Genomic DNA, 26,373 nt, shown 5'->3' with positions numbered 1-26,373 from the left:
TATACATACCAGACCAGGCACTGTAATTCTGCCACAGACAAAACGGAGAAGACTTAAAGCATGCGCATAAACCTTGCGCGCTATACAACAATAATATTAGGCACAGTAGCTTCTTTTTTTTCTTTTCTTTTTTTATCAAGAACTTTGTTGAACAATATGAACAACCATAAATGGTCTGGTACAAAATATGAGTCACGATATTCGATAGTTAACGGATGCATAAAGCTTGCCACAAAGAACTGGCAAAAGTAATCATGTGTCAAATATAGCAAGGAGACATTTTAATTGTTTACTAATCAACTAGTGTTTTATGTGTCAGTCAAAGATGTTGAAAATGCTGACTTGTCATCTTCGCAGATATTGTGAACGTGCCTAGAGAGAAATGCACACTAATACTTACATAAGAGAGTTATCTGTTTCTTTTCGTTTTGAATTGTTTTGTTTAAAAGTGGACATTTCAAGCTTTCTAGATACATTTCTGAGTTTCGGTTCATTTATGAGACGAGCTCAGTTCACGAGCAATGCAAGTTATATCGCGCCGGTGCCTCCATTTCCTGATTAAATCGTCTTAAATGCGTCTCCGTGTGGACAGAAACCAATGTAATCTTCCTAATTTAATCACGTAAAACACAAGTCTAAACACAAGCACCACTCTTCTGAATGATGGTAACCACAAACCTCCAAGAGTTTGTAAACCAATTGTTTGTAAAACATAGCCTATTTAATATTTACAAATTAAAAAAAAATAATAATAATGTTTTACAGTGTATAAATAAAACGACATGAAGAAAGTTATTTCCAAAATGTAGGCTAATTAATTGCACAGTCTTTGTTTTAGCTGCTTGTTTTAGCTGCTACCAATTGCACAGAGTCAAGAAATTACAACCACCCACCCCCCAGGTCTGCCGATTCAACCCCCAATGCTAATCGATCTCCTCTCAGGGAATCAAAAGAAAACCGGTTTTTCCAGTTTTCACCAGCGTGTGGGCAGAGTTTTAATCCCTTGCAGTTCCTTTGTTTAAATGCTATTTAAGCAAATATACTATACGTACGCTTTAAGTTATTTCAAATTAATGTTTATAGCTTAATTTGTTGATATCGCGTAACTTAATTTGACATATGTTGATATAACCAACTGACATTGTAGATTCCATTGCATGCCAGGAAGAGGCTTATGCTTTGTTTTAAATAATGAGCATTTACGATAATATAGCCGCACTCAAGCGCACGACCGCACGCATAAAGCTTGCCACAAAGAACCGGTAAAAGTAATGATTATGAATGCGTCTAAATGTGTCTAAATACACTGTAAATGTGAATGTGCATTACACGCTGAGTTTCGGTTCATTTATGAGATATCGCCGGCGCCTCCAATGTCGTGATTGTCTGCTATATTTACTTCTTAAATCCAGGCAATTGGTTCACGAAACATTGATTAAAATTAAGACATAATTAATACAAAACGAAATTCGATTTAAAGAAAGGCAGCTGTTCTGTTTGAGGTCTCTGTGAAAGTTTTAAAGCAGACTTTTAGTGCCGCTTTTAGAGCGCTCACGTCCATAACCGTAAACTGACACGTTGTTTTTTCCCTCATAAATGCGAACACGAAAATTAAAATAAAATTAATATTATAATTTTTTTTGTTGTGTCAGACAATGATTACAAAAATTTTCTCTCATATTGCTCCTCATAACCACTGAAAACGGTCAACGGAAGTTAAAAGTGGTGGGTACAAAATGACTCATGACGAAATCTGGTGGTTACACGTACACTGTCTTTGTATCTCTTTAGATTAATGCTTTTAGAAAAACTTTTAGTTTTTTTACTTTTACTTTTAGAAAAAAACGACATAATTATGAATCAAATTATTATGAACAAGTAATGAAACTGTGTCAAAATTCGACAACACAAATAATGATCAAAAAGCGATATAACGCACATCTCAGGTTAAATTAATTATATAAAAAACAGGGAACATTTTGTAAAAGCAAAACTGAACAAAACGCATACTTAAAATAATTGTATTAGGCTATGTGTTACCGAATATTTAATACCACTTCCCCATAATGTTGTAATTATTTTTTTAAAACAACATCTGTCAAACTGTCAATCAGATACCTCTTATCTGGTCATTTTTATTTTATTTTAGAAGTCATAACTGTTGATCACCCTTTGTATGGAATTTGTGAATATGAATATTTAGAAGATTTACAAACTGTCTGCAAGACCTCAAACCAACCCCGGACATTCTGAGACTAACGTGGAAAAATCTTTATGCTTAATGCATTAAGACAGTTCAATTAAAATATTTATTAATAATGTAATGGCAAATCAGATGCGCCCAAAATATAAATGCTATGCGTTGTGCTGCAACATTACCTCACAAGAAATATCTGCACAAGAACAATCACACAAGAAATATCTGCACGAATTAAGAATCTGGGTAAGTCGCATTATTTAATTGCTTTATGTTAGGATGATTTTGTGTATATTTATATAAAAAATACTGCTGGGTTTTTACAGGCAGAGTCACGTGTATTATGCTCACACTAAATTCTCTGTTGCACTTATATAAATGCGCATTGCATGCACAATCATCTTAATAGTTGTACAAAAAAGTTATGCGCTGGCAAGAACGTCACTTTGCTGTTTTAATAAAAGCAATGTTACATATTCTGCATGCACTCATCTCCTGGAAACCACAGCAATGACAAAGCATATAAAAATTCATAAACGTTGTCCAATACCCCTTCTTGTCTTAATTAACCTTTTGCATTTACAAATATTTTCAAATGTCTGTATAATACAGTAGCCTACTGTAAATATTTGTGTCTATTACTATTTATAATTTATATTTTATTGTGGATGTTTTCTCACAATCATGACGTAATGTGAAGTAAAAGAAAAAATCTAATGTAAAGTTGTTTTTTATGCGCCACCTGGTGGATATTCTGTGAAGCAAAACACATTGAGGGATTTTTTAAGTAGGCCCCCCCGAAAGCACTTGCAGAATTCTGCGAGACTCTACGAGACGAATTGCCGAATGCCGCGGGAGAAAACGCGCGTTTTTAAAGGCCAGATCTGTAATGTAGTTAGGGCAGGAAGGGACAAGATTAAAAAAAAAGACTTGGACTCGAATACTGGGGGCTCGAGACTTGACTCGGACTTGAACTCAGGTAATTACCATCAATGGTGACTCGACTCAGACTCTTCTTTGGTGACTCGGACTTGAACACTGGGGACCCGAGACTCGACTCGGACTCAAACTCAGGTAATGGTGACTCGACTCGGACACGACTCTGACTCTTCTTTGGTGACTCGGACTTGGACTCGGACTCGGACTCGAACACTGGGGACTCGAGACTCGACTCGGACTCGACAGTTGGTGACTCGACAACAACACTGACATAAGGTATTATATCTCCAGCGTGATAGGTGTGGGAGCTAATAAGGACGCTAAAGACCGCAGCCGCTAGCATGCCTCTTGAGGCCAGGTAAGTGAGGTTTACACACACAGCTCTTATTGGTCTACGTCCGTTAGACTCACTCCCCTACACCTCTCTCCCATCCGGGTCATGGCACCAAATGTAACTCGACCCTACTTGACCCGCTCCGAGTGGGATTTCGAACCGGGTTCTCGTGCGCGCTAACAAGGACGCTAAAGACCACAGCCGCTAGTGTCAGTTGCTAGCAAGCCTCTTGAGCCCAGGGGAGTGAGGTTTACATGCACAGCTCTTACTGGCCTACGTTTCCTCCATCTGTCGCATGATGTCATTTTCGACAGTCCTTTATTGTTGAATGTCATAGGTGCGATCATGTTACTACGGCTTCGGACTAGTTGGTTAGTTTCTCCAGAGGATGCATTGTACTATGGTAGTTTATCAGCAAGTTCGTTGATCGGGAAACACCCCTGAATGGGTCAAACTGGTGGAAAAGTGTGGATTAATTATAAAAAAACAACTCACCAATTCAGATATCAGCCCTATCTGTCATGTCCAAATCATATCGAACTTATAATAATTACACAGTGGGTGAGAATAAACCTGCACCTGTGCATGCGACCATCAGGTAAATACAGGTTTATCAGACACATGCTCAAATATAAACATGTTGTATTAAGAAAGAAGTACAAGATGCTTCAAACTGCAAAGATAATATAAAGAATCATAAAAGGATGATTAGTTTATCATGTATGAAATACACAGAGATCAAATGCTCTCAGCGAAAGTTATTTTGTATGTTCATGTGTAAAAATATTCTTTCTGTAATGTTTTCAGTGCAAACTAATTATGTCATTGACTCATGTATAATCTAAAACATGAAATGACAAATGACTCAGATTATTCATCATTATTGCTTGTTTAAACTAAATCCGCTGAACTACAATTGTTCTGGTCCACTGCAATGTGTCGCTATTTCAAACTACCACAATTGCTCTTTTAATATAACAGTGGATCTGAAATGTTGTCAGTGAAATGCAGATGCTGAAGTCAAATGTAATGGAACAGAATTGTAGCTGGCTCTCTCGCTGCAAACATCCAAACACGAAATATGAAACTGATGTGTGTTCATGAGCAGAGACTCTCCAGAAAGACCTTTTTTTTTCTTCAGTTCTCTGAACTAAAGTGGAATGAAATGCATTTGGTCGATCTGCCTCAACAGGGATTTCCACAGCAGAAGAAAACATAAAACTAAGCACTGTGAGAATTCACTACAGATGATCCCTCTTAAAAATCTCTGGCTCTAATGGTAATGCACAACTGTGTCAGTAGTCCCCCCAGCTAAAGCACAACTGAGGGATGCTTTTATTATAGTAGCCATGTGTTACAACTCACAAACAAACCACTGGATAGAGAATAGAACAAGCCTGAGTGAAGAATGTTTTCCATTCAACACAGCTGAGATTACTCAACTATTACAGTACATTACTCAGTTATTTGCAAGTAACTAGATAAAGGCCAGACAGTATCTATAGTTCCCTTACGAGAACGTTCTCTCGTACTGCGTTGAAAACGCTGTGGGAAAACTCCTTTTCTCGAGAATATTGAAGCCTTTATTTTAAAACGCATTGCTGCAGCACATGCGAGAGCTAGAAGCTCGCGTGAGCGTGCTGATTGGCTTGTGCAAAGCAACTGCACGAACCAATGGCGGAACAGCAGAGGAGCGCGAGCCAATCGGGGCGCTTGGCACTCTGCCAGAGTCAAGCGCGCGAAACTGCACGTGACAGAAGAGTATAAATACACAGAGAATCCGCCATTTGACAGATTTTATCTCCTTCAGCTTTCGACTCACCTCGTCGCTGATTCTCTCCGAGTGAAGCCGCTCGTCGTCGAACAGCCTTCCAGCGGAACTGCTTCGCATCCCGGCGTCTGCCAAGCTGAGCGTTTCCCTGTGGCATCCGACGAGTATCCTTTTTCTAACTCAAAAAGAGCATTCTAAGAGAGCAAATCGCTGTTTTCACAGCGCTCGCCGTTGTTTCAAATGCCGCTCACCGTGTGTGACTCATGCGGGGTCTCCCTGCACGCCTCTGACACACACTCTCTGTGTGTTGCCTGCCTCGGCCCTGAGCACGCTGAGGCAGCGCTCACTAAAGGCGGCTGCCTCCACTGTGACGGAATGCCTGTTGCCACGCTCCGTGCCAGATCTTCCGCCTCCTCGCTGAGTGTTCCCGCCCACCTTCCATCTTCGGCGCCCCGTGAGCCCCGTAGGAAGAAGCGGCGCGACCAGAGGCCTCCTGAACGCGCTCATCTGGATGAATGCACGCCGGGTCTCTCCCTGCACGCTTCGCCCGCGCCTTCATCTCCAGTCCTGTTCTCACAGAGCGACCAACGCCCCTCTTCTGAAGCGGCAGGTCTCGTCTCTTTCGGTTTGTCCGAAGAACTGGACGACGCTGTTTCTATGGCGGCATCTGAAAGTGAGGAATGGTCGGGCTCCGCGGACCCCGCCCCCCTCTCTCAGCTGGATCCCATTGACACTCGAGCGAGCATCGACGCCGAACTCGCCGAACTGGGACTCGACTGGCTTTCCCCAGCTGAGCCTACCAAAAGCCGCCTCGACGAATGGTACCTGCCGGGGCGCCAACAGGCCCCTCGTCAATGTGCCGCCCCCTTCATGCCTGAAGTTCATGATGAGCTCACTAAAAGCTGGCGCGCGCCCTTTTCAGGCTCTCCTCTGTCGACGGCGCTGAAGAGAAAGGGTATGTTTCTCTACCTCCATTAGAGGAAGCGGTCGCTGCACACTTATGCCCTCCCACTGCTGGGAGTTGGAGGGCTAAAACCGTGCACCCCTCTAAGCCGTGCAGGACCACTTCGGCTCTCGCCAGCCGCACTTATGCTGCCGCCGGCCAAGCCGCCTCTGCACTCCACGCTATGGCGACCCTGCAGGTGTTTCAAGCTAAGCTCCTCCGCACTATGGACGAGTCTGGCCCGGACCCAGACACCTTCAAAGACCTCAGGAGTGCTACAGATTTGGCGCTGAGGGCCACAAAGACCACCGCGCAAGCACTGGGCCGCAACATGTCTAGCCTGGTTGTCTTAGAGCGCCACTTGTGGCTTACTTTAACAGAGATCAGGGACGCTGACAAAACCGCCTTCCTCGACTCTCCAGTCTCTCCATCCGGTCTCTTCGGCCCTTCTGTAAATGGCTTCGCTGATCGCTTCACGGAGGCTCAGAAAGCTTCAAGTGCTATGAGGCACTTCCTGCCCAAGCGCTCTAGCTCGGTCCAACGGCGCCCCAAGAGCACGCCGCGACCGGAAAAGCCCGCGTCTCAGGTTCTCCAGCCCCTCCCCGCAGCTGACACCACTCGACGCCTGAAGCCTGCAAAACGATTCCCTTTTCCCAGGCGCCAGGGCGCTCGACCGAAGCTGACGCTCGACCATGAGCCCAAGAAGCCGTCCTAACCGGCAGGAAAAGGGGTCGATGTCCCGCCGCGGCCGGACCAGCCCCGAAGATCGCTCGAGTGCTTCTCACAGCTCCCTCTTCAGTTCAGGCGGCTGGAGCAGTTGTGTATGCAGACAATGGGCCCGTCACGTGTTACGCACCCCTGCACCCAAACGCTGTTTTAACAGCGACCCACACAGAGCACAAAACGAGCAAAATTTCTCCCCTGACTTCATATCAGTTCGAGCCCCCGTCTCCGGGCGTTCCAGATATAATGATGCCTCTGGCTCTTCGGGCTCTAGCCTGGCAGGCTATCCCAGGAGTTTCAGAATGGGTGATAAACATCATAAAGCACGGCTACTCGCTTCAGTTTGCACGCAGACCCCCGCGCTTTCGCGCTGTGGTTCAAACCTCGGTCAGCAGCACATTACGTCATGTCCTCCGCACCGAAGTATTAAGTCTGCTAGCAAAAGGGGCTATTGAGAGGGTTTCCCCTTCTCTAAGCGAGTCAGGCTTTTACAGCCGTTACTTTCTCATTCCGAAGAAAGACGGCGGCCTGAGGCCCATTTTAGATCTCAGACATCTGAACAAGGCTCTCATGTCACGGCCGTTCAGGATGCTCACGACCAGACATATACTGGCACAAATTCGCCCAGGCGACTGGTTTTTCTCAGTAGATCTGAAAGACGCTTACTTTCACATTCAAGTGAATCCCCAGGCCATTCTTGAGATTCGCCTTCGAGGGACAGACATACCAGTACACGGTTCTACCGTTTGGACTGGCTCTGGCACCTCGTACATTCACGAAGTGCATGGATGCAGCTCTCTCCCCCCTGAGACAGCGGGGAATGCGCATTCTAAACTACCTCGACGACTGGCTCATTCTGACTCAGTCAGAGGCGGAGTCACATACTCACAAAGCCTGGCTCCTCAGCCATCTAGAATGTCTAGGGCTCAGGGTGAATTTTTCAAAGAGTATTCTGTCACCCAGCCAACGTATCATGTTCCTGGGGACAGTATTCGACTCCGTTCTTATGAGAGCATGGCCCTCCCCGGCCCGTGCTCTATCGATTCAGCGGCTCGCCGCATCGTTCACGGAGGGCTCTCATGCACCCCTCAGAACGTTTCAGAGGATCCTTGGCCTTATGGCCTCAGCATCATCAGTACTCCAACTAGGCCTACTGCGCATGCGTCCTATTCAGCTATGGCTAGCACCTCGGGTGCCACCCCGCGCCTGGCACTCAGGCCGATTGACTATCAAGGTGGATCAGCGCTGTGTTCAAGCCCTGGCCCCTTGGACGAACGCCAGCTGGTTTCAGCAGGGCGTGAGTATGGGGGTGGTCTCCAAGAGGAGGATGATTTCAACAGACGCTTCCAGCTTAGGTTGGGGAGCCCTGTACGAGGGCAGGCCTGCCTCCGGCCTCTGGTCGAGCTCGGAGAAACGCCTACACATCAACTGCCTCGAAATGAGGGCAGTTTTTCTGGCCCTGAAAACCTTCCTCCCATACCTGGCTGGACACCACGTATTGGTCCGGACGGACAACATGTCAGTGGTATCTTACATAAATCGCCAGGGCGGCCTCAGGTCCCGCAACCTGCTTGCCATAGCCACCCAGCTACTGTTATGGGCTCACACCAATCTGCGCTCGCTCAGGGCAGCTCACGTGCCGGGCACGTTGAACACGGGAGCAGACATGCTCTCTCGGGGCAGGGTTCCCCCAGAGGAATGGTCTCTCCACCCTCAGACGATTCTCCTACTTTGGGAGGTCTTCGGGAAGGCAGAAGTAGATCTCTTCGCCTCAGAAGACAATCGTCACTGCCCAATCTTCTTTCAAAGAGCAGGGATGCGTTGGCCCACGACTGGCCCAGCCTTCCCCTCTATGCTTTTCCTCCGGTCTCGATGCTCCCTCAGGTCATCGAACGGATCAGAGACACGAAATGCGCAGTGCTTCTGATAGCTCCTCTATGGCGAACCCAGTCTTGGTTTCCGGAGCTGATACGGCTGTCTGTGACAGACCCTTGGCCAATCCCTGTGAGGCGCGACCTTCTGGCTCAGGCCAGCAGGACTATATGGCATCCCCGTCCCGATTTGTGGGCCCTACACGCTTGGCCACTCAACGGGTACCCCAGGACCTCCCAGAGGGCGTCCTGAACACGATCAGGGAAGCTAGAGCTCCGTCTACCAGACGCCTCTACCACCATAAATGGTCAGTGTTTTCCAGCTGGTGTTTAGCTCGAAACCTCGACCCACACACTTGTGAAATTCCAAGAGTGCTATCCTTTCTCCAGGAGATGCTGGATGCGGGTCGATCCCCCTCCACTCTCAAGGTATACGTAGCAGCCATTGCTGCACAGCATGTTTTGGAAGCCGGAGCCTCCTTAGGAAAATGCGACCTTATAGTTCGCTTCCTTAAGGGCGCCAGAAGGCTTAACCCGCCTCGGCCGCCATCTGTCCCAGCATGGGACCTTTCTTTGGTTCTGCGGGCTCTTAAGGGACCTCCCTTTGAACCACTTCGGTCAGCCGACCTAAAACCTCTCTCCCTGAAAACCGCCCTGCTGTTGGCACTGGCGTCAGTCAAGAGAGTGAGTGACTTACAGGCGCTCTCTACTAGCGCTTCCTGTCTGGAATTTGGCCCCAATGACTCTAAGGTCATCCTTAGGCCAAGACATGGATATATTCCTAAGGTGCTCTCAACTCCGTTCAGAGCCCAGGTTATTTCTCTGTCAGCTCTTCCCACCTCAGAAGAGTTCAGTGATGTTCTCACACTCTGCCCTGTCAGAGCTTTGAGAATTTATTTAGAGCGTTCAGCCTCTTTCAGACAGTCTGAACAGCTTTTTGTTTGCTTCGGGGGCCGAACCAAAGGTCTTCCTGTCACGAAGCTCACGCTGTCCAGGTGGATAGTGGATGCCATTGCTCTGGCCTACACCTCACTGGGCCTTACATGTCCCATAGGTGTTAGAGCTCACTCCACGAGAGGCGTCGCCTCTTCGTGGGCCTGGTCAAGTGGTGTTCCTATCGAAGACATTTGTGCGGCGGCCGGATGGTCCGTCCCGTCCACATTTGTGAGATTTTACAACCTGGAAGTTCCTGCTCTGCAGGCACGAGTTCTCTCTATCTAAGCTCTGGCTCTGCGGACCCAGGCTGGTTTTGACATTCTTTCTGTCACACTTGTGCGACGACCGGCTAGTCTGTTTCGTCCACATTTGTGAAACGTTACAACCCAAAAGTCCCTGCTCCGCAGGTACGAATTCTCTCTAGCTAGGCCCTGGCTCTATGGATCCAGACTAGTTATGAAAATGTCTATGCAGGACGTTATGCGCTATATAACGTATGCGGCGGCCGGCTGGTCCGTTCCGTCCACATCTTAGACCTCTATGGTACCTGCCTTATAGGCATGAGTAGTCTCTATCTAACGCTGGCTCTGTGGACCCAGACTAGTTTTTGACTCAGACACTGGTTGTCATCTCGTGTTGTGGGATTCTTAAGACTGGCCCTTGGCCCAGCTTTATCTGTTTGGATATCTGTTTGGGCCCGAAGATTCGGTCTCTTTATCCTAGGCTATTCTCTACTTCCTGGAGCTCTCGGTGAGTCAGATTGGCCAAAGACGACAAGCACGGCGTTTTAAATAGTGTTCCCACAGCGTTTTCAACGCAGTACGAGAGAACGTTCTCGTAAGGGAACGTACTTGGTTACTTACGTAACCTCGGTTCCCTTAGAGATAAGGGAACGAGTACTGCGTTGCCTTGCCGTGCTATTGTCTCTTATGGCAGGTGTCTTTTCGCTTCAGTCGATTTAAACCTGTCAAATGGCGGATTCTCTGTGTATTTATAGTCTTCTGTCACGTGCAGTTTCGCGCGCTTGACTCTGGCAGAGTGCCAAGCGCCCCGATTGGCTCGCGCTCCTCTGCTGTTCCGCCATTGGTTCGTGCAGTTGCTTTGCACAAGCCAATCAGCACGCTCACGCGAGCTTCTAGCTCTCGCATGTGCTGCAGCAATGCGTTTTAAAATAAAGGCTTCAATATTCTCGAGAAAAGGAGTTTTCCCACAGCGTTTTCAACGCAGTACTCGTTCCCTTATCTCTAAGGGAACCGAGGTTACGTAAGTAATCAAGTACGTTATAATATCAACAAAGACAATTACTAAAGACCTCAGGTTATACAGTGTCAGAAATTCAAAATTGTGAATATTGTACATTACCTCACAAATGCCGTCAATGCAGACATCGCCGCTGTCCTGTGTGCAGAGCGTCCCATCCCTGACTTTACTGGAGAGGGCGAAGAAGAAGTCGTAACCTTCAGCGAAGCAGTACAGCTTACAAACATCTTGATCTGGAACAACACACACACACACACACTTGTTTTTATATCTTAACGGAGAATTTTCATAGAAATTATGTTTTTTATACTTTACAAACTGTATATTCTATCCCCTTACACTATCCCTACCCCTAAACCTACCCATCACAGTAAGTTTTCTGCATTTTACATAAAAAAAAAACATCACATAGAATGATTTACACGCACGCACGCACGCATGCACACACACACACACACACACACACACCCACACACACACACACACACACACACACACACACACACAAACAAACACACAGACACACAGGAATATCAGACATACAGTAGGTCATTGAAAAAAAAAATTCCGAGCTCTGAGATCTCAGCAAATCTCATGTGCATTTACACCATCAGCTTCATTTTCAGAAAATTCTGCTCTCACCAACATTTACTGTGACTGAAGTCATAAGCCACGCAGTGATCCAAACAATGAAAGCCACTAATGAAACTATAATCTGTGGGCAGTGGATTCAAAGTACACCCCCCCCCCATAGAATATCTATCTTAATTTATAATATTTCACCCTGCTTGGTTTGAAAAGCCTAACTATTCAATCACACTAGAAATTTAACTCTAAAATCACACAAAGTACATTAACCAGCTACAACTGGGTTGGTTTCAAATCCATCTGTGTTCAGTTGTCTGATAGCACACCAAATATCACTGACTCGGGAGAGTCTCAACTAATGAAGCCCAAGGAACTTTGAGATTAAGTTGGAAAACATCTGGAGATGATCATAGAAAGACTGACAAAGCTCTGAATCTGAATGCTATGAATGCTGTCATAATAACCCAATCCCCCACCATTAACTTACTTTAAAATCAGAGGGAAATACCTGGTCAGTAAGAAGCCCCATTCCCAGTCTAAACTCTAACATTAATCCTAACCCACTATCTAAAATCTAGAACCAATAAAAATGTTTAACCAGCAACATTTTCTAAGCGGCAAAGTCATCAAGAATGGAATTAGACAGCAGCATCATGCATTGGGGTTTCTTTTTTAGGAGGAACTGAAAAGCTTGTTGGCATTAAGGAAAACATGGATGGAGCCAAATACAGGAAGACCCTTAATGAGAACTTGCTCATTCACCCAACAATCTGCAATAAGTGTGAAGATCTTTTCAGCACAACAATGACCCAAAGCACATGGAAAAACTATGAAATGGCTTGAAATACATCTGATCGGTGGCAGAATCTGAACCAACTTTCTCCATCTCAAGATACTTTGTGCTAAAGATTAGAATAGAGATTCCAGTGATACTTGCAAGAAGATGCATGACTGTAATAATTTCTAAAGGACTATGTAGAACGTCATGACTTTGAGCGGTGAAAACATCTTTCACTCCAGAGACATCAATGTTCTTTTTGGTGCGTAAATGTGTAAAATTGATTGTGTGGTGGAAGGAAGACACATCTAGTTACATGTTGGAGGAGTAACAGAAACAAAATGTGAAAGAATATCATGTGAATATCTGAACATACTTCACTTCAGTCTAACTTCATAAATAATGTTTTTATCCAGAATTGTGTCTAATGCACCGGCTCATTTCTTTTATGCATCGCCTAGTGAAGAAAATGCATTTATTTCATACTAAGTATACTACAAATTTATTAACATATTTACTGACAAATCGCTTGAGACTTTTTGATAAATATTATAATTAAACTTTATTTGGAGTACTTCCTTATTGCACAGTGCACATTTCTTAATATTAAGCCAAAATTGGGTTTTAATGTCACTACTAATAAGGATAGTATGTTTGGTGAGCAGGACGAGGCCGAGGGCCGTGAGAGAGCGGCACAAGACCGGTGGCATGATTTCTAATGAGCGACACGGTTTCGTATCTCTCACAGAGGTGCGAAAGCATAAAAAGAAGGAGCGACGACAGTGAAGAACGAGAGAGGCCAGGCCTGGACTATTTTACTTGATGTTTATGTTTTATTTTATGTGGCCGCAGTCGTCCGTGAGGGGCTGCTGTCTTTTACTTTCGCTTTGTATTCGTTTTATTTTTGGTATTAATGTTTGTTGAATGTTCGCCGGTTCCCGCCTCCTTCTCCCCACAACATCTAACCTTGTTACAGTATGTAACTTGTAACAACTGCATTGTTATATCTCTGTATAATATACTTCTTTAAGTACAAGATATTTAAAGTGTACCTAAAGTATACTTGCAATAGTTCCTCTTTAACACAATCAAGTATACTTAAGTACATCTTCAGTTGGACCTCAGCACTACTTCTGGATACTTAAAGTGTATTACGTACAAAATTAGTTTCCAATTAGGCAGACTTTAATTATACCAATATAATATACTAAAAGTACAATTGCAGAGTATGTAAATATATTTGTAGTATACTTAGCATAAAATAAATGTATTTCAAATACATTTTAGAATATTTATTTTGTACTAGTATCCCCTCAACCAAAAATAAAAATACATGTTTATACCAACCGTCCACACGTGTGTAGGGTTTCCACTTGTAGTACCATCCGCGGAAGGGCTTGCTATTGAACTCGGCACACTGAGCAGCTCTGAAGTCGATGGCGTTCTGAGGACAGTCAGCAGTGTTACACAGTTTATAAGAGCGAGAAGAGCCCTCGCAAAACCTGCCGCCATACATTGGCCTGAGAGAGAAGAAAAGACAGGGAAGAAAACTGATCATGAGACAGAACTAGGATGAGACACATCATGATTTACGTGATGGGTTGTTAGAGCTGACAGCAACTTCATCACTCATGGTTGCCAAGTGGCTGTAATGTTTGTTGTAGTAATGCGATGCATTGCCAATAAAATTAAGATGTCATTCTACATTGACAAGGAATCAGTTTTCTTGACGCTTAAAATTACATTTCTGTGGAGGAAAGTTTTTGTATATAAAGTGAAGCAGTGCATAAAGCAACATATCACAAACAAGATGAACAATTATCAGTGCAAGCAATTTTCCTGTTCCTGCTTGTGGGAAATGAAAAATCATGTAGAACTTATTTCACAAGAGATGGATCCAAAGTATCCCACTGTCTCCGATTCTGTTGAAACTCTGTTTCTGAGTTTCATGAAATCTAAGGCTCAGATGAAAGATAAGAGAAATTAAAGCTAGTACTTCTGAAGAGTTCTGCGATTGCCATGAGAATTACAGAGTATATATGTGTATTACTCAATGTGTATATATGTATATATGTGTATTACTCAATGTGTATATATGTATATATGTGTATTACTCAATGTGTATATATGTACAGTATGTGTATATATGTGTATATATGTGTATTACTCAAATATACACTACTATTCTGAAATCTCAAATCTGTAAGATTTTATACTCACTCTAGCTTTCACTGTTATGCTGATGATACTCAGCTGTATATTTCTTCAAAACCTAACGAAACTTACCAATTCACAAAATTAACGGAATGCATAGCGGATATAAAAAATTGGATGACTCGTAATTTCCTACTACTTAATTCTGAAAAAACAGAGATTCTAATTATTGGACAAAAAACTTCCTCATGTAATAACCTAGAATACCGTCTAACACTTGATGGCTGCTCTGTCGAGTCTTCGTCGTCGGTTAGGAACCTGGGTGTGCTCTTTGATACCAATCTTTCATTTGAAAGTCACGTGTCTAGTATCTGTAAAACCGCATTTTTCTATCTTAAAAATATATCTAAATTACGCCATATGCTCTCATTGACAAATGCGGAACAATTAGTTCATGCGTTCATGACCTCAAGGCTAGATTATTGTAATGCTCTACTGGGTGGTTGCCCTGCACGCTTAATAAACAAACTACAGCTAGTTCAAAACGCAGCAGCTCGAGTTCTTACCAGAACCAGGAAGTATGACCATATTAGCCCGGTTCTGTCAAAACTGCACTGGCTGCCTATTAAACATTGCATCAATTTTAAAATATTGCTGATCACTTACAAAGCACTAAATGGTTTAGCTCCGCAGTACTTGAGCGAGCTCTTGACGCATTATAGTCCTTCACGTCTATTGCGATCTCAAAATTCCGGCCAGTTGATAATACCTAGAATATCAAAATCGACTGCTGGCGGTAGATCCTTCTCCTATTTAGCACCAAAACTTTGGAATAGTCTTCCTAACATTGTCCGGGAAGCAGACACACTCTGTCAGTTCAAAGCTAGACTAAAGACACATCTCTTTGACCTATCATTCACATAATACATTAAAGACTTCTATAATTCAATGTTAGGCTGCATAGATTAGGTCAGCTGGAACCGGGAACATCCCATAAATCCTGATGTACTCGTTACATCATAAGAAGAATGGCATCTACGCTAATTTTAGTGTCTTTGTTTAACCCGAGGTTTTCCCGCAGCCTGCCGGATCCAGGTCGTATCCAGATCTGATGAAGCCTGGACCCGATCCAGCGCAGTGCTGAAGTGCCAACTAGTCTCTCCCAATGGAGGATCCCTTTACCACTCTACAGATAAAGCGTTGTCGGGAAACTCAATTTGCGTATCTACCCCGAATTGATAAAATAAAATAAAATTCTGTATCAAAAATTATAACGAAACGCCAATACTTTGTTTAGGCTTGGTTTGTAGGGAATTCCAAACCTGCGCACATATATTCAAACCCACATAACTATAGAACCAATTCTTAATGAGCATGTGAACGTCATCAGCGTTTCTCACAGGTTCACGTTTAAAGTCTGTGTAGAGAGAATGGTGTCGTCTTAGCGGCCCCTAATTTAATAACAAATGATCGTTGCGACGGAAGCGAATCAATCAAAACTAACTTTAGCTGGAAAATAACTTAATTAAAGAACCGCTATAAAGCCAAAACAATCTCTGTTACCTTAAATTATATGTTTATCTCTGTAAAGCTGCTTTGAAACAATCTACATTGTTAAAAGCGCTATATACTGTAAATGAAGATGACTTGACTTGACTTGACTCACTGAGGCTGTATTTATTTAATAAAAAAAATACAGTAAAAACAGCAATATTGTGACATATTATTATAATTTTAAATAGCTGTTTTCCATTTGAATATATTTTACAATTTTATTTATTCCTATGATGGCAAAACTTTTCAGGATCATTCTTCCAGTCTTCAGTGTCACATTTTTTCACAATATGTTTTGTAACATCATAAATGCCTTTACTTTACTTGAGTCGAAAGGAACAAATTGTCACTTCCTGATAAACTGGTGCTAAATATCACAAATAAAAGTAGGAGACGCTACTGTGTAAAATAATTTTCGTATATAATACATTGCTTGCGTCTTAGAGCGAGCACATGAACAATGTTTGGAGCGCAGTCGTGTGAGACAGCTCTAAAAAATTGGTAATTATACCGAACCACTTTGATAAAAGACTTTGATCAAGGATTTCAGAACAACCAAAACAGCATTTCAGATGCTGTGCAAAAAGAACACTGGTTAGTCCACTTATGCTGTCCCATTCGCGCAAAGTCACATATATTTTTTTAATGCAAATCTAGGAATTTATGCATATGTTTTCTTATTAGATAACTGAAAAAAGTCTAACTAAAAAAAGTGCATCCGATTTTATGCGTATTTTTAGAATTTATGTAGGGTTTCCATCAAGCAGATTTGTATGTGCTATGCAAAAATGTGAATAAAAATAGGTGGAAGGAAACAAAGCTACTGTGAAATAATGAATTGTGCATTGTTTTGTTTAGTTTAAAATCCTGTTGTGCATGTTTTTCATGCCAAAATTGTTATGAACAAGCCTTTAGTGGAGACCCTCTCACTCGACATTTATTGGCTGATCCTTCACACATCTGCAGGTCTGAATGTACCTGGGGCTGCTGCAGTGTCTCTCTCTGTAGGTCACTCCACTCTCACAGGTTCTCGAGCAGCTGGACCACCCAGACCAGGATGACCACTGACCGTTCACTGGCTTGGGACCTTCATCGCCTTGCTTTACACACTGACCACGACGGCACCACTGCAAACAACACACGGAAACACACACATCAGTCTGTGCGATAATGGTCTTTAAATTTAAAGGGATAGTTCACCCAAAAATAAAGATTCCGTCATCATTTCTCATACTTATGCTGTTCAAAACATGTGTGTGTCACGTAGAGTTGCAGAGGAAGATGAAGTAGGTGAGGAAATAGATTGCTTGCTTCTTCATGATACTTTATTTAACTCAATAAATAAAAAGGGTAATCCAAACAAGAGAAAATCCAAACAGTAATGCAACAGCTTACACACATATCGTAAGAAAGAGACAAAGAAAACCATGACTAAAACTTAAATAGAAGACAATGAAACTAAACATAATCCTGACGTTACACCCCCCTCCCGGAAGGTGTGTCCTCACGCCATAACAAGAAACAATATCCAACAGAGGAGGGAGGGTTGGGGCTCTGGAGGAGGGTGCAGAGCTCCAGACGGGACAACCAAGGATGAGGGAGGAGCCAGGGAGGAGATGACGGTGGGAGGAGCTAGGGAGTGACCCAAAACAGTTCTAGCAGTCTGAAGTCCCATAGTGGAGCTGATGGAGGGAGGAGCCATGCTGGAGCCTTGGTGTAAAGGCCAGGCAGAACCAGGGAGACAACTGACAGAGGCAGAGCCAGTGGAGGTGGAGACCCAGGCATAGACAAAAAGCTGCAGAGACTGGAGATCAAGGTGGATCCACGGGGACGAGCAGCTGAGGTGGAGCTAGGGTGCTGGATGACTGAGACGGAGCGACTGAGGACTGAGGTGGAGCCAGAGGGATGAAGGGACGAGGCACAGCCAAAGGCCCAGAAGTCCGTGGAGTAGACAGAGCGACGACTGACCAAGGCAGAGCCAGAGGGACGAGGGAGCCCAGTGGAGCTGAGAGGACTGCGGTCTCAGGTGGGGCCAAAGGGGCAATGAGCAAAGGTGGAGCCAACTGGTCAACAGGCTGAGGTGGAGTTACGGGATCAGCTGCCCAAGGTGGAGCCAGGGAATACACTTGCCAAGGTGGATATGGTGATCGGAAAACCCAAGGCTGATCAGAGCAGCAGAGCGGAGCCAACAGAGGACGAGCCGAGGAACCGAATGGAGCAAGCAGAGGCGGGGCCGAGGGACTGGAAGGATTAAGCAGAGGAGGCGGAAGAGGGAGACTGGGCGCGCCTATCTGCGGCTAAAGAGACCTGGAGCTGGCCGACAAAGTAGACTTGGAGCTGAACGGCGAAGAGGACTTTGAGCTAGGCGGGACCAGCTGCGACGAAGGATATTGGAGGTTGGAAGGAACCATTGGGGCCGGAAAGGTTAGGGAATCGACTTGGACTGGTGAGTCTAATAATCCATATGGGACTGACAGCAACAATCACAGCTTACACACAAGACAGAGACAAAGAAAACCATGACTTGAACTTAAACAGAAGACACTAAAACTAAACATTCTGAAATGTTTCTGACAGTATGAACACAAAAGGGGATTTATTAAAACATATAATTTCTGCTCTTTTCCATCTAATAATTATAAACCTTCAAAATGACTAAACATGCACGATAAAACTATCATAAAAATGGTTCATATGAAGCATACGGTATATTTAACAGTATTGTGAGGAATGGTCTAAAATTTAAATCATTAATGACTGATAATTGACTACAACTACATTGTAGTGTCCTATTGGTGTCACATGTCTGCTTGACTGCTTTAATATATATTTGGTAATGCAACATGCATCAACCATCTTCACATACTTATAACGAGTAACAAAAGAGAATTAAGAAATTTATTATTATACATATTTTTTTTATTTTACAGTATCACAGAAGTAATATTTCTTATTTTGTTTTTTATTTCGTAATTTTTATATTTTCTTTAATAATTTCTTTCATGCATTCATTCATTGGTTGCAATACTGATAAATAATCATAATATTTTTGGACAAATTGTGCATCCTTGCAAACAAGAACAGCAAGCCTGGATTTGTTTTATTGCATTGTAAAATCACATTTTTATCAGAAAAACGGCAAATTATTGTTTTTCATGTTTAATTCCCATCAGACACCATTCCATCCAATTCAACTTTGTATGAGAGGTTAAGGACTGAATGAATGATAGTCCCAGTCCAGTGCTTTTCACACCCTCTGTGTAACTGAAACTCATGGGATGGGGCTGATATTTCCTGAAAGCGGATTGTCAAGATTCCTAGAGAAGACTGTCATCATTAGTGCTGCGTACCGTCACTGGTTCTCTCTCAGATTAAACTGTCGTTTTTAATATATCACAAACCGAACACCTCCAAGTGTCTCGAAGAACACATGTGAAAGACATCTCAGACCACCAGCGCTCGAGATGACACGCGCTGGAACAGGAGAGTGTGTTTGTAAGAGAAGTGCTCTTGTTCCTGCACCTCAGGATGGGTCTGTAATTACCCTAATGCCCCAAACATACTTCAGTAACGTGAGTTAGTAAAGAAACGGCCCAGGAGGTCAGCCCCGGCCAGCATGAGCTCATTAAACCCAATCTGCTGTGAAGGGCCTGAATCAGTGGAAAGGCATCCTAAGGGACGAAGAGAAAGGGAGGAGAGCAATGACGAGTACTGTAACAGCTAACACTGATGAACACAGCAGTGATCTGTCTGTCTGTCTATTTGTGTGGTTAGTGTATCTGATACGTTTTTGTAGCCTGAACAGCAAAAGTTCCATTGTAAAATCTGATCCACACCACACACGTCTTTAGCTTGAAATCCGATTAAAGCGTTTTGATGAGTTAAGATGACCTGAGACGACGGACAGACCCTAAGGAATAAAAAACACCTATGCTGACGTGGTGTCAAACTGCCTGCAACTGCATACATTCATTCATTTGAGCTCATGTTTCATGTAAAAAAAGAAGTGCACATTAGCATACTTTTATAAAAGAGTACTTACTACGGAAATAATACACCTTCAAAGAATATACTTAAGTGGAAACTACTTGTAATGTTTTCGGGTACTTAACTGCATGTAACTGAAATCAATCGAACATGTATAATAGCTTAAAATTTATATAAAATGCAATTAGATGAGCTTTAGAGTGCTTTCTGACTTAAACTTTGGATGCACAGTAATTTCATAATTACTTCTATTGTCTTTGAAATATGGTTAAAGTGTACTGACAAGCATTTATGGTAAACTAAAATATACTTTAATGTTATTTCTATTGAAACTTGTCTGTCATGTATGTGAACATATTTGTAATGGCACACTTATAATGATGGTTATAATTTAGTACAGTGATTCTCAACCGGTGGGCCGCGGCCCTCTGGTGGGCCTCGGAGCGTCATCTGGTGGGCCGTGTATAGGCAGTGGTAGACTACCCCCAAAATAATTTTTATTTATTTTTTTAATTTACAAATCTTGTTATTTTCTAATTATCTAATTGTTCTTATGAATTTATATGATCAAAAACACTCAAGTCAAGTCAAAATGCATTATCTAAAAGCAAATTTAGGTTTAAATATCACAAAACCAATCATGTCAGATTGAACGTTTGTTCGATCAGACGCAGTAACATTACGTTACTGTTATATTATTAATCGTTTTCTGAAAAGAAAAGCAGATGTGGGAGACAGACCTGTGCAGGGAAAAGCTTTGAAGTGTGTGGTGAGAAAATACGACGCTGAATACATTAAATTTGGTTTTATAAGGGCAGGTACTGAGGGAGTCGCACACGGACGAGAAGCGCAGCGCGCGCTGCGTCTACAACTCGAGGTATCGAACACGCGCACTTTCTCAGTTTATGGCCAGCAATATTGTTATGTTTAAGGACATTACGAAATTAAGATAATGTCTGTACTATGTTATGATTGCAATTCAATTTTCAATTACAATTAAATACAATCGTTGCTGAGTCTGCAGTCTGAACACTTTACCTCAGGACGTACATTAACTGAATTAATTGAGAATCTCACCTGAAAATCCGGTCATTTTCATCCACGCAGCTGATTTCTGTAAATTTGAATATAAAACTAAATGTATCTTGCAGCACAGGGTGAAGTCAGTATATAGGCTACATTAATGACGCTTTGATACAAATGTAATGTAGTAAATTTAATATAAAACTATGTAAATGGCGCTCTGTGGCGCGACAGGTTTTTGAACAGAATCTTGAGCCATAGCTGGTGCTGAGGACAGATGCCGCCGGTGTGTGTAGGCTACACACACTCATAGAAAATAATGGGTTCGAATTTTAAAGATGTGCCGCTGCGCTTCTCATCTGGTGTGCGACGCCCTTAAGCCGAAGGCGCATGTGGAGAAATGTTTTTGAATGTGGATTCAGGTGTTGAATGTGGAGAAATGTTGTCATATGAGGCACTAAAACCATCAAAGCTGCAGAGACATTTGAACAAAACTGGGCTGTTTAATATTGTTTTAAACAGTCAAGTTCATATCACTAACTGTATTTGATAAATTACACTTACAGTATAGGTTATGTAAATTGGGGTGAATGAACTTTGTTGAACATTTCGTATCTATACCACAAATGTTATTTCTCGTGCCATTTATACGGCAAACATTTTTTGGCGTGCATATGATACGCACTGTATGGCGTGTAATACGCACGCACTCCCCACCCCTAATCCTACGCATATGCACGCAAAAAACATTTTTGCCATATAAATGGCACGAGAAATAACATTCGTGTTATAGAGATCGTGTTGCAGCGAATAGAGAGAATCCCCTCTTGTGTGTCTGACCTGTTGTTACAGGTGTGTTAGCCTGTTATTGTTACAGGAATGGTTACTGAGTAAACCTGCAAAGTCTTTTTGATACAAGGACAGTTTTCATCTATATAGCTGACTCTGCTACAGTGGCATAACAGATTAACAGCAGAGTATATCATTGTACTTTTAGAATTTTCTGTTATTCTGTGTTCATACTATCATATGTGGAAAGGTGGTCCTCAGAATGTTTTTAAACACTCATTGGTGGGCCATGAGTTGCAAAAGGTTGAGAACCCCTGATTTAGTACATTTAAAATATATGAACGTAATATTGAATAATACACTACAGTTAAAATTATAATCAAGTACTGTTTTAGTATGTTAATCAACACATCAAAATAAGTGCACTTCTTTAAAGCATGAATAAAATTATTATAACAAAGGTTAATTTAGAGTGTATTCTAAATTCTTAAGTAAACATAGTCATGAAAGTGTAAAGTTGTCCATTTATGTTCGCGATTGTGCTGCATTCACTCACAAAAATAAATGTTTTATATATTTACGGTAGGAAATGTACAAAATATCTTAATGAAACATGATGTTTACTTAATATCCTAATGATTTTCGATAATTATGACCCATACAATGTATTGTTAGCTATTGCCACAAATATACCTGTGCTACTTGTGACTGGTTTTGTGATCCAGGGTCACATATCTTAAAATATGTCAGTGCCATTGTTTTGTCTCAAGATGCACACCAGTAAAGTTGTTTTCTAAGTTTTCTGTCTTCACATTTATAAAAGTTGCTTAAATGTCCAAAGTGAACTGAGGCCTAATATTGGCTTTAAGTGCACTTACATTTTATTACAGAATGTTGCAGTGCTTATAAATGATTTACCCTCACACACCATTATAAAAAATAAATAAAAAAATTCTGTTGAAAAAAGAAGAAGATATTTTAAAGAATGATGGTAATCAAACAGTTGACGGTAGCCATTGACTTCCATAGTAGGAAAAAAAAAAATACAATGGAAGTCAGTGTCTACTATCAACTGTCTGGTTACCAACATTCTTTCAAATATCTTCTTTTGTGTTCAACAGAAAAAAGAAACTCATACAGGTTTGTAACAATATGAGGGTGAGTAAATGATGACAACATTTTAATTTGTGTGTGAACTACCGGTTATATCAAAAACATTAAACTCCTCTCGCCCTCGAAATGACATCTGTTCTCTTCATGACGTATGTCTTCGCAGAGGGTGGGACTAAATATCCTCCACAACTGACTGCAAACTGGGCAAAATCAAGTCCCATCCTACATTTTCTTCCAGAAGCCATTTCACATCACAATAGGGAAGAAAAGACTATCGGAACTTTCGTTTTGTCCGACTTTTCGTCCGTCCAAGTACGAGTGCACACGTTCAAGTACGAGTGCACATTCAATACAATAAAGCGCACTTCTTTTTCACAAGGGTTTCCACTGTCGACCTGAACCTTTTCTAGTACACTGAGTTCTCAGCTTGTCTTGTGAACATCACTGTCACTATTCTGTTTTCGTGACTCTCAACACGAATTGTTCACTCATTATATCCGCTGGCATTTACAACAGCCTCTCTCTGCTCGGCCTCCCTGGAAACACTCATTTAAGACACTTGACATCTGTTAAAAACCCATCTGAAAGAACAACATAACCCCCCAGAATGCTTTCTCCCCGCCGGGTTAATGTCACAGGCTGAATAACCATGAGAGGATGTAAATGATTAAACTCTTTCAATGACAAGAAACAGACCATTTGGCTATTTCCTTTGTGCCACTTGAGCTGAAAGGGACGGGTATAACTTGACTTCTTTTTAAGGTGAGACGCTTCTGAACACATCTGTGGTTGTGACTCACCATCTCGGGACCGCAGGAAGAGCCCTCGGCGGCTGGCATGAACTTGGTCTCACATTTTCTTCCAACCCGATGGCACCACAGGGCTTTGCAGATGTCCTGTATGACACACATCAGACAGACGTGTTGATATGAATGCATTAAATAACCTGCCATTTTGACAGAAGTCTGAGTGATATTTATACTGAACAAATTAAGTATTATAACACATTACGCAATGGATAGATGTTCTTCACAAGCTGTATGAGTCCAAAAGGCAGTTGTACAGAATAATGACACACTGTTTATGGTCTCTGGATATAATAATGACCTGTCTGGTTTGTTTTAAGCTTCAGCATCATAAGCCAAACATTCTGTATGTTGGTGATTCTGCAACTAACTGAACTTTTTTTAGGTTACACTTTATTTCGAAAGCCCACTTTTGACTTTGCAACTTTGAAGTAACTTTGAAACTACATGTCGACTAACTATCATTAGAGTATAAGTAGACTGTTTGGTTAGGGTTAGTAGTTAGTAGTTTTTACTTCCCTTTTAACATAATAATATTTAATACATTTCAATTTACATTAAAATTTTGTAATGATTTTAAAACAAATATTGCTATTCTCAATCCTGCTGTTATTACCAACACACCAAACATTTAGAGAACAATTGAGTTTATACTTGGTTATTATCACAGAGATGAGAAGTGACAGGCGGTCACATTTCTGCCAGATGTTGAACAGAACTCTTCAAACAGAAATGTTTTTATTTTACACCATGATATGAGAATATGTTTATTAAAACTGGGAAGTATTGGAAAATGATTCAGAACAGTAAAAAACTGTTTTTTTTACCAACTGAAAAATATATATAGAATTATTTTTGCATGTCTAATAATCTACAAACATTCACACCTTATATACCAAACTAGAAGAATGACCAAGCTCATTATCAGACATTTATTCAAGCAAATGTCATAAATGTTTAAAAATAAATGCAGTAGGCTATTGCATGAACAATATTTCAAGTAATCAAAAATGTCCCTCACTGAAGAATAATTTATGAAATCTTCAGACACCCTAAGGCTCTGTTTACACCTTATATTAAGATGCATTTCGGTCGATCGGATCACAAGTGGACGACACTAAATACAAGTGTAAACGAGGTCTAAAACGTTTTGAGTTTGTCCACTTTCGACCACTTCCAGAGGTAGTCAAAAACGCATTTGACCGGATTGCTTTGTTAGAGTAGATGCTCATGTGGTCGAATGTGTTCGAACAGCCACAAAAGACCGTCTACTCTCCGTCTACTGACCTGATGCATAAACATTATGAGAAGAGATGTAGCCAGACATGATTTAAACTTTGTCATTAGACCCAAGTTTGGTTTGAAGAAGAAAACTTCCCAAGCACAATGTTCTCTCACTATTCCTGATTTCTAACATACACTCACAGCATTCGGCGTGATCTTGCGGCTGTCAGAGCAGAAACTAAAGCTGATGCGCTTCGTATGTTTTTCCGTCGTCTCCGGGCACGTTCATATGTAAATTGCGCGATTTTATTTTGTCCATTAGATCGAAAGATCTAAAAAACACATACATTTATCCGCCCATAGACCCTCCCCTCGAAAAAATCAGGACAGAAGTGTTTGAAAGTGGACAAAAGAGACACATTAAAACACCAGGTGTAAATGGGAATGTGTCTCCCTCGTCTTGTGATCCGATTGACCAAAACACACCTTAATACCAGGTGTAAACAGGGCCTAAATATTTTTTTTTACTGTCCCAGATATCTACGTCTTCCTCTCATTCACTTTCTCTCTATGAAACAAGAGCAAGAAGAGCAAGAAACGGCTGCACGTTTTATATGTCCATATATAATTCACATCTGGATTATTGAATCATATTTTGACAATGGGAGCACAGATGGGAGGAATAGAAGGCAGTTTGCCAGAGTGATCACAGAAATCCCAGCACAAGTTCTGCAGCTGTGTGTTAAAGCGAGACCTCCTCGAATCCGTCCCTGTTGTTCCTGCTGAGCTTGAACATCTCAGTCCTATCACAGCTCTGACTGCCAGAGAATATGAAGATGCTAATTCATGGTGAAAGCAGTGAGAGCTCAGGATGACAGAACAGCTTTGCTTGAAGATCATCTACAGAACAATTTCTATCCCGTTCAGTGACATGAAATGAGCAGGCCCCTCTTTGTGCTTTGTTTTTATAGTCCAATGTAAATTCATGTTCCATTTCCATTTGAAGCTTCAGATTCTGGGTTGTTGGTACACTTTACTACCCAACAATACATATTTTTTTGTTGGTATGGCTATATTTACATTGTGTTTATTAACACAAAATAAGAAACCTTGAATGAGTTTTTCTTCTGTTGAACAAAAAAATAAAGATATTTTGAAGAATGTTGGTAACCAGACAGTTGACGGCAGTCATTGACTTCCATAGTAGGTAAAAAAAAAAACTGTTAGGTGAGATCAGGACAATACGAGCCCAGCAAACAGAGCTTCCCACTGGCGTCCCTCCAAAGTATATTTAGCTCTGCCTTTGCTTCACGAGACCGTGCAGGCCTGGAGCGAAGTCTGTCGGAGCTGCACTCTATCAGATTTCTCTACGGGGAGGTCCAA

The 26,373-nt window shown here is 42.1% G+C and overlaps 1 protein-coding gene across 1 annotated transcript in view; it reads right to left on the bottom strand.

Annotated features, from left to right (window-relative positions):
* Positions 1 to 26,373, bottom strand: part of adamts16 (ADAM metallopeptidase with thrombospondin type 1 motif, 16) — a 92,909-nt gene that overhangs the window by 34,099 nt on the left and 32,437 nt on the right. The window contains exons 11-14 of the mRNA XM_081388156.1: positions 23,761 to 23,856; positions 17,027 to 17,175; positions 13,688 to 13,860; positions 11,077 to 11,207 (exon numbers count right to left, since the gene is read on the bottom strand). Coding sequence (XP_081244282.1) covers positions 11,077 to 11,207; positions 13,688 to 13,860; positions 17,027 to 17,175; positions 23,761 to 23,856 — 549 coding nt within the window. The remainder of the gene's footprint in view (positions 1 to 11,076; positions 11,208 to 13,687; positions 13,861 to 17,026; positions 17,176 to 23,760; positions 23,857 to 26,373) is intronic.

This window comes from Scardinius erythrophthalmus (assembly GCF_964197995.2).
Source record: "Scardinius erythrophthalmus genome assembly, chromosome: 16".
Taxonomy (NCBI): Eukaryota; Metazoa; Chordata; class Actinopteri; order Cypriniformes; family Leuciscidae; genus Scardinius; species Scardinius erythrophthalmus.
This window is presented reverse-complemented; position numbering and strand designations above follow the sequence as displayed.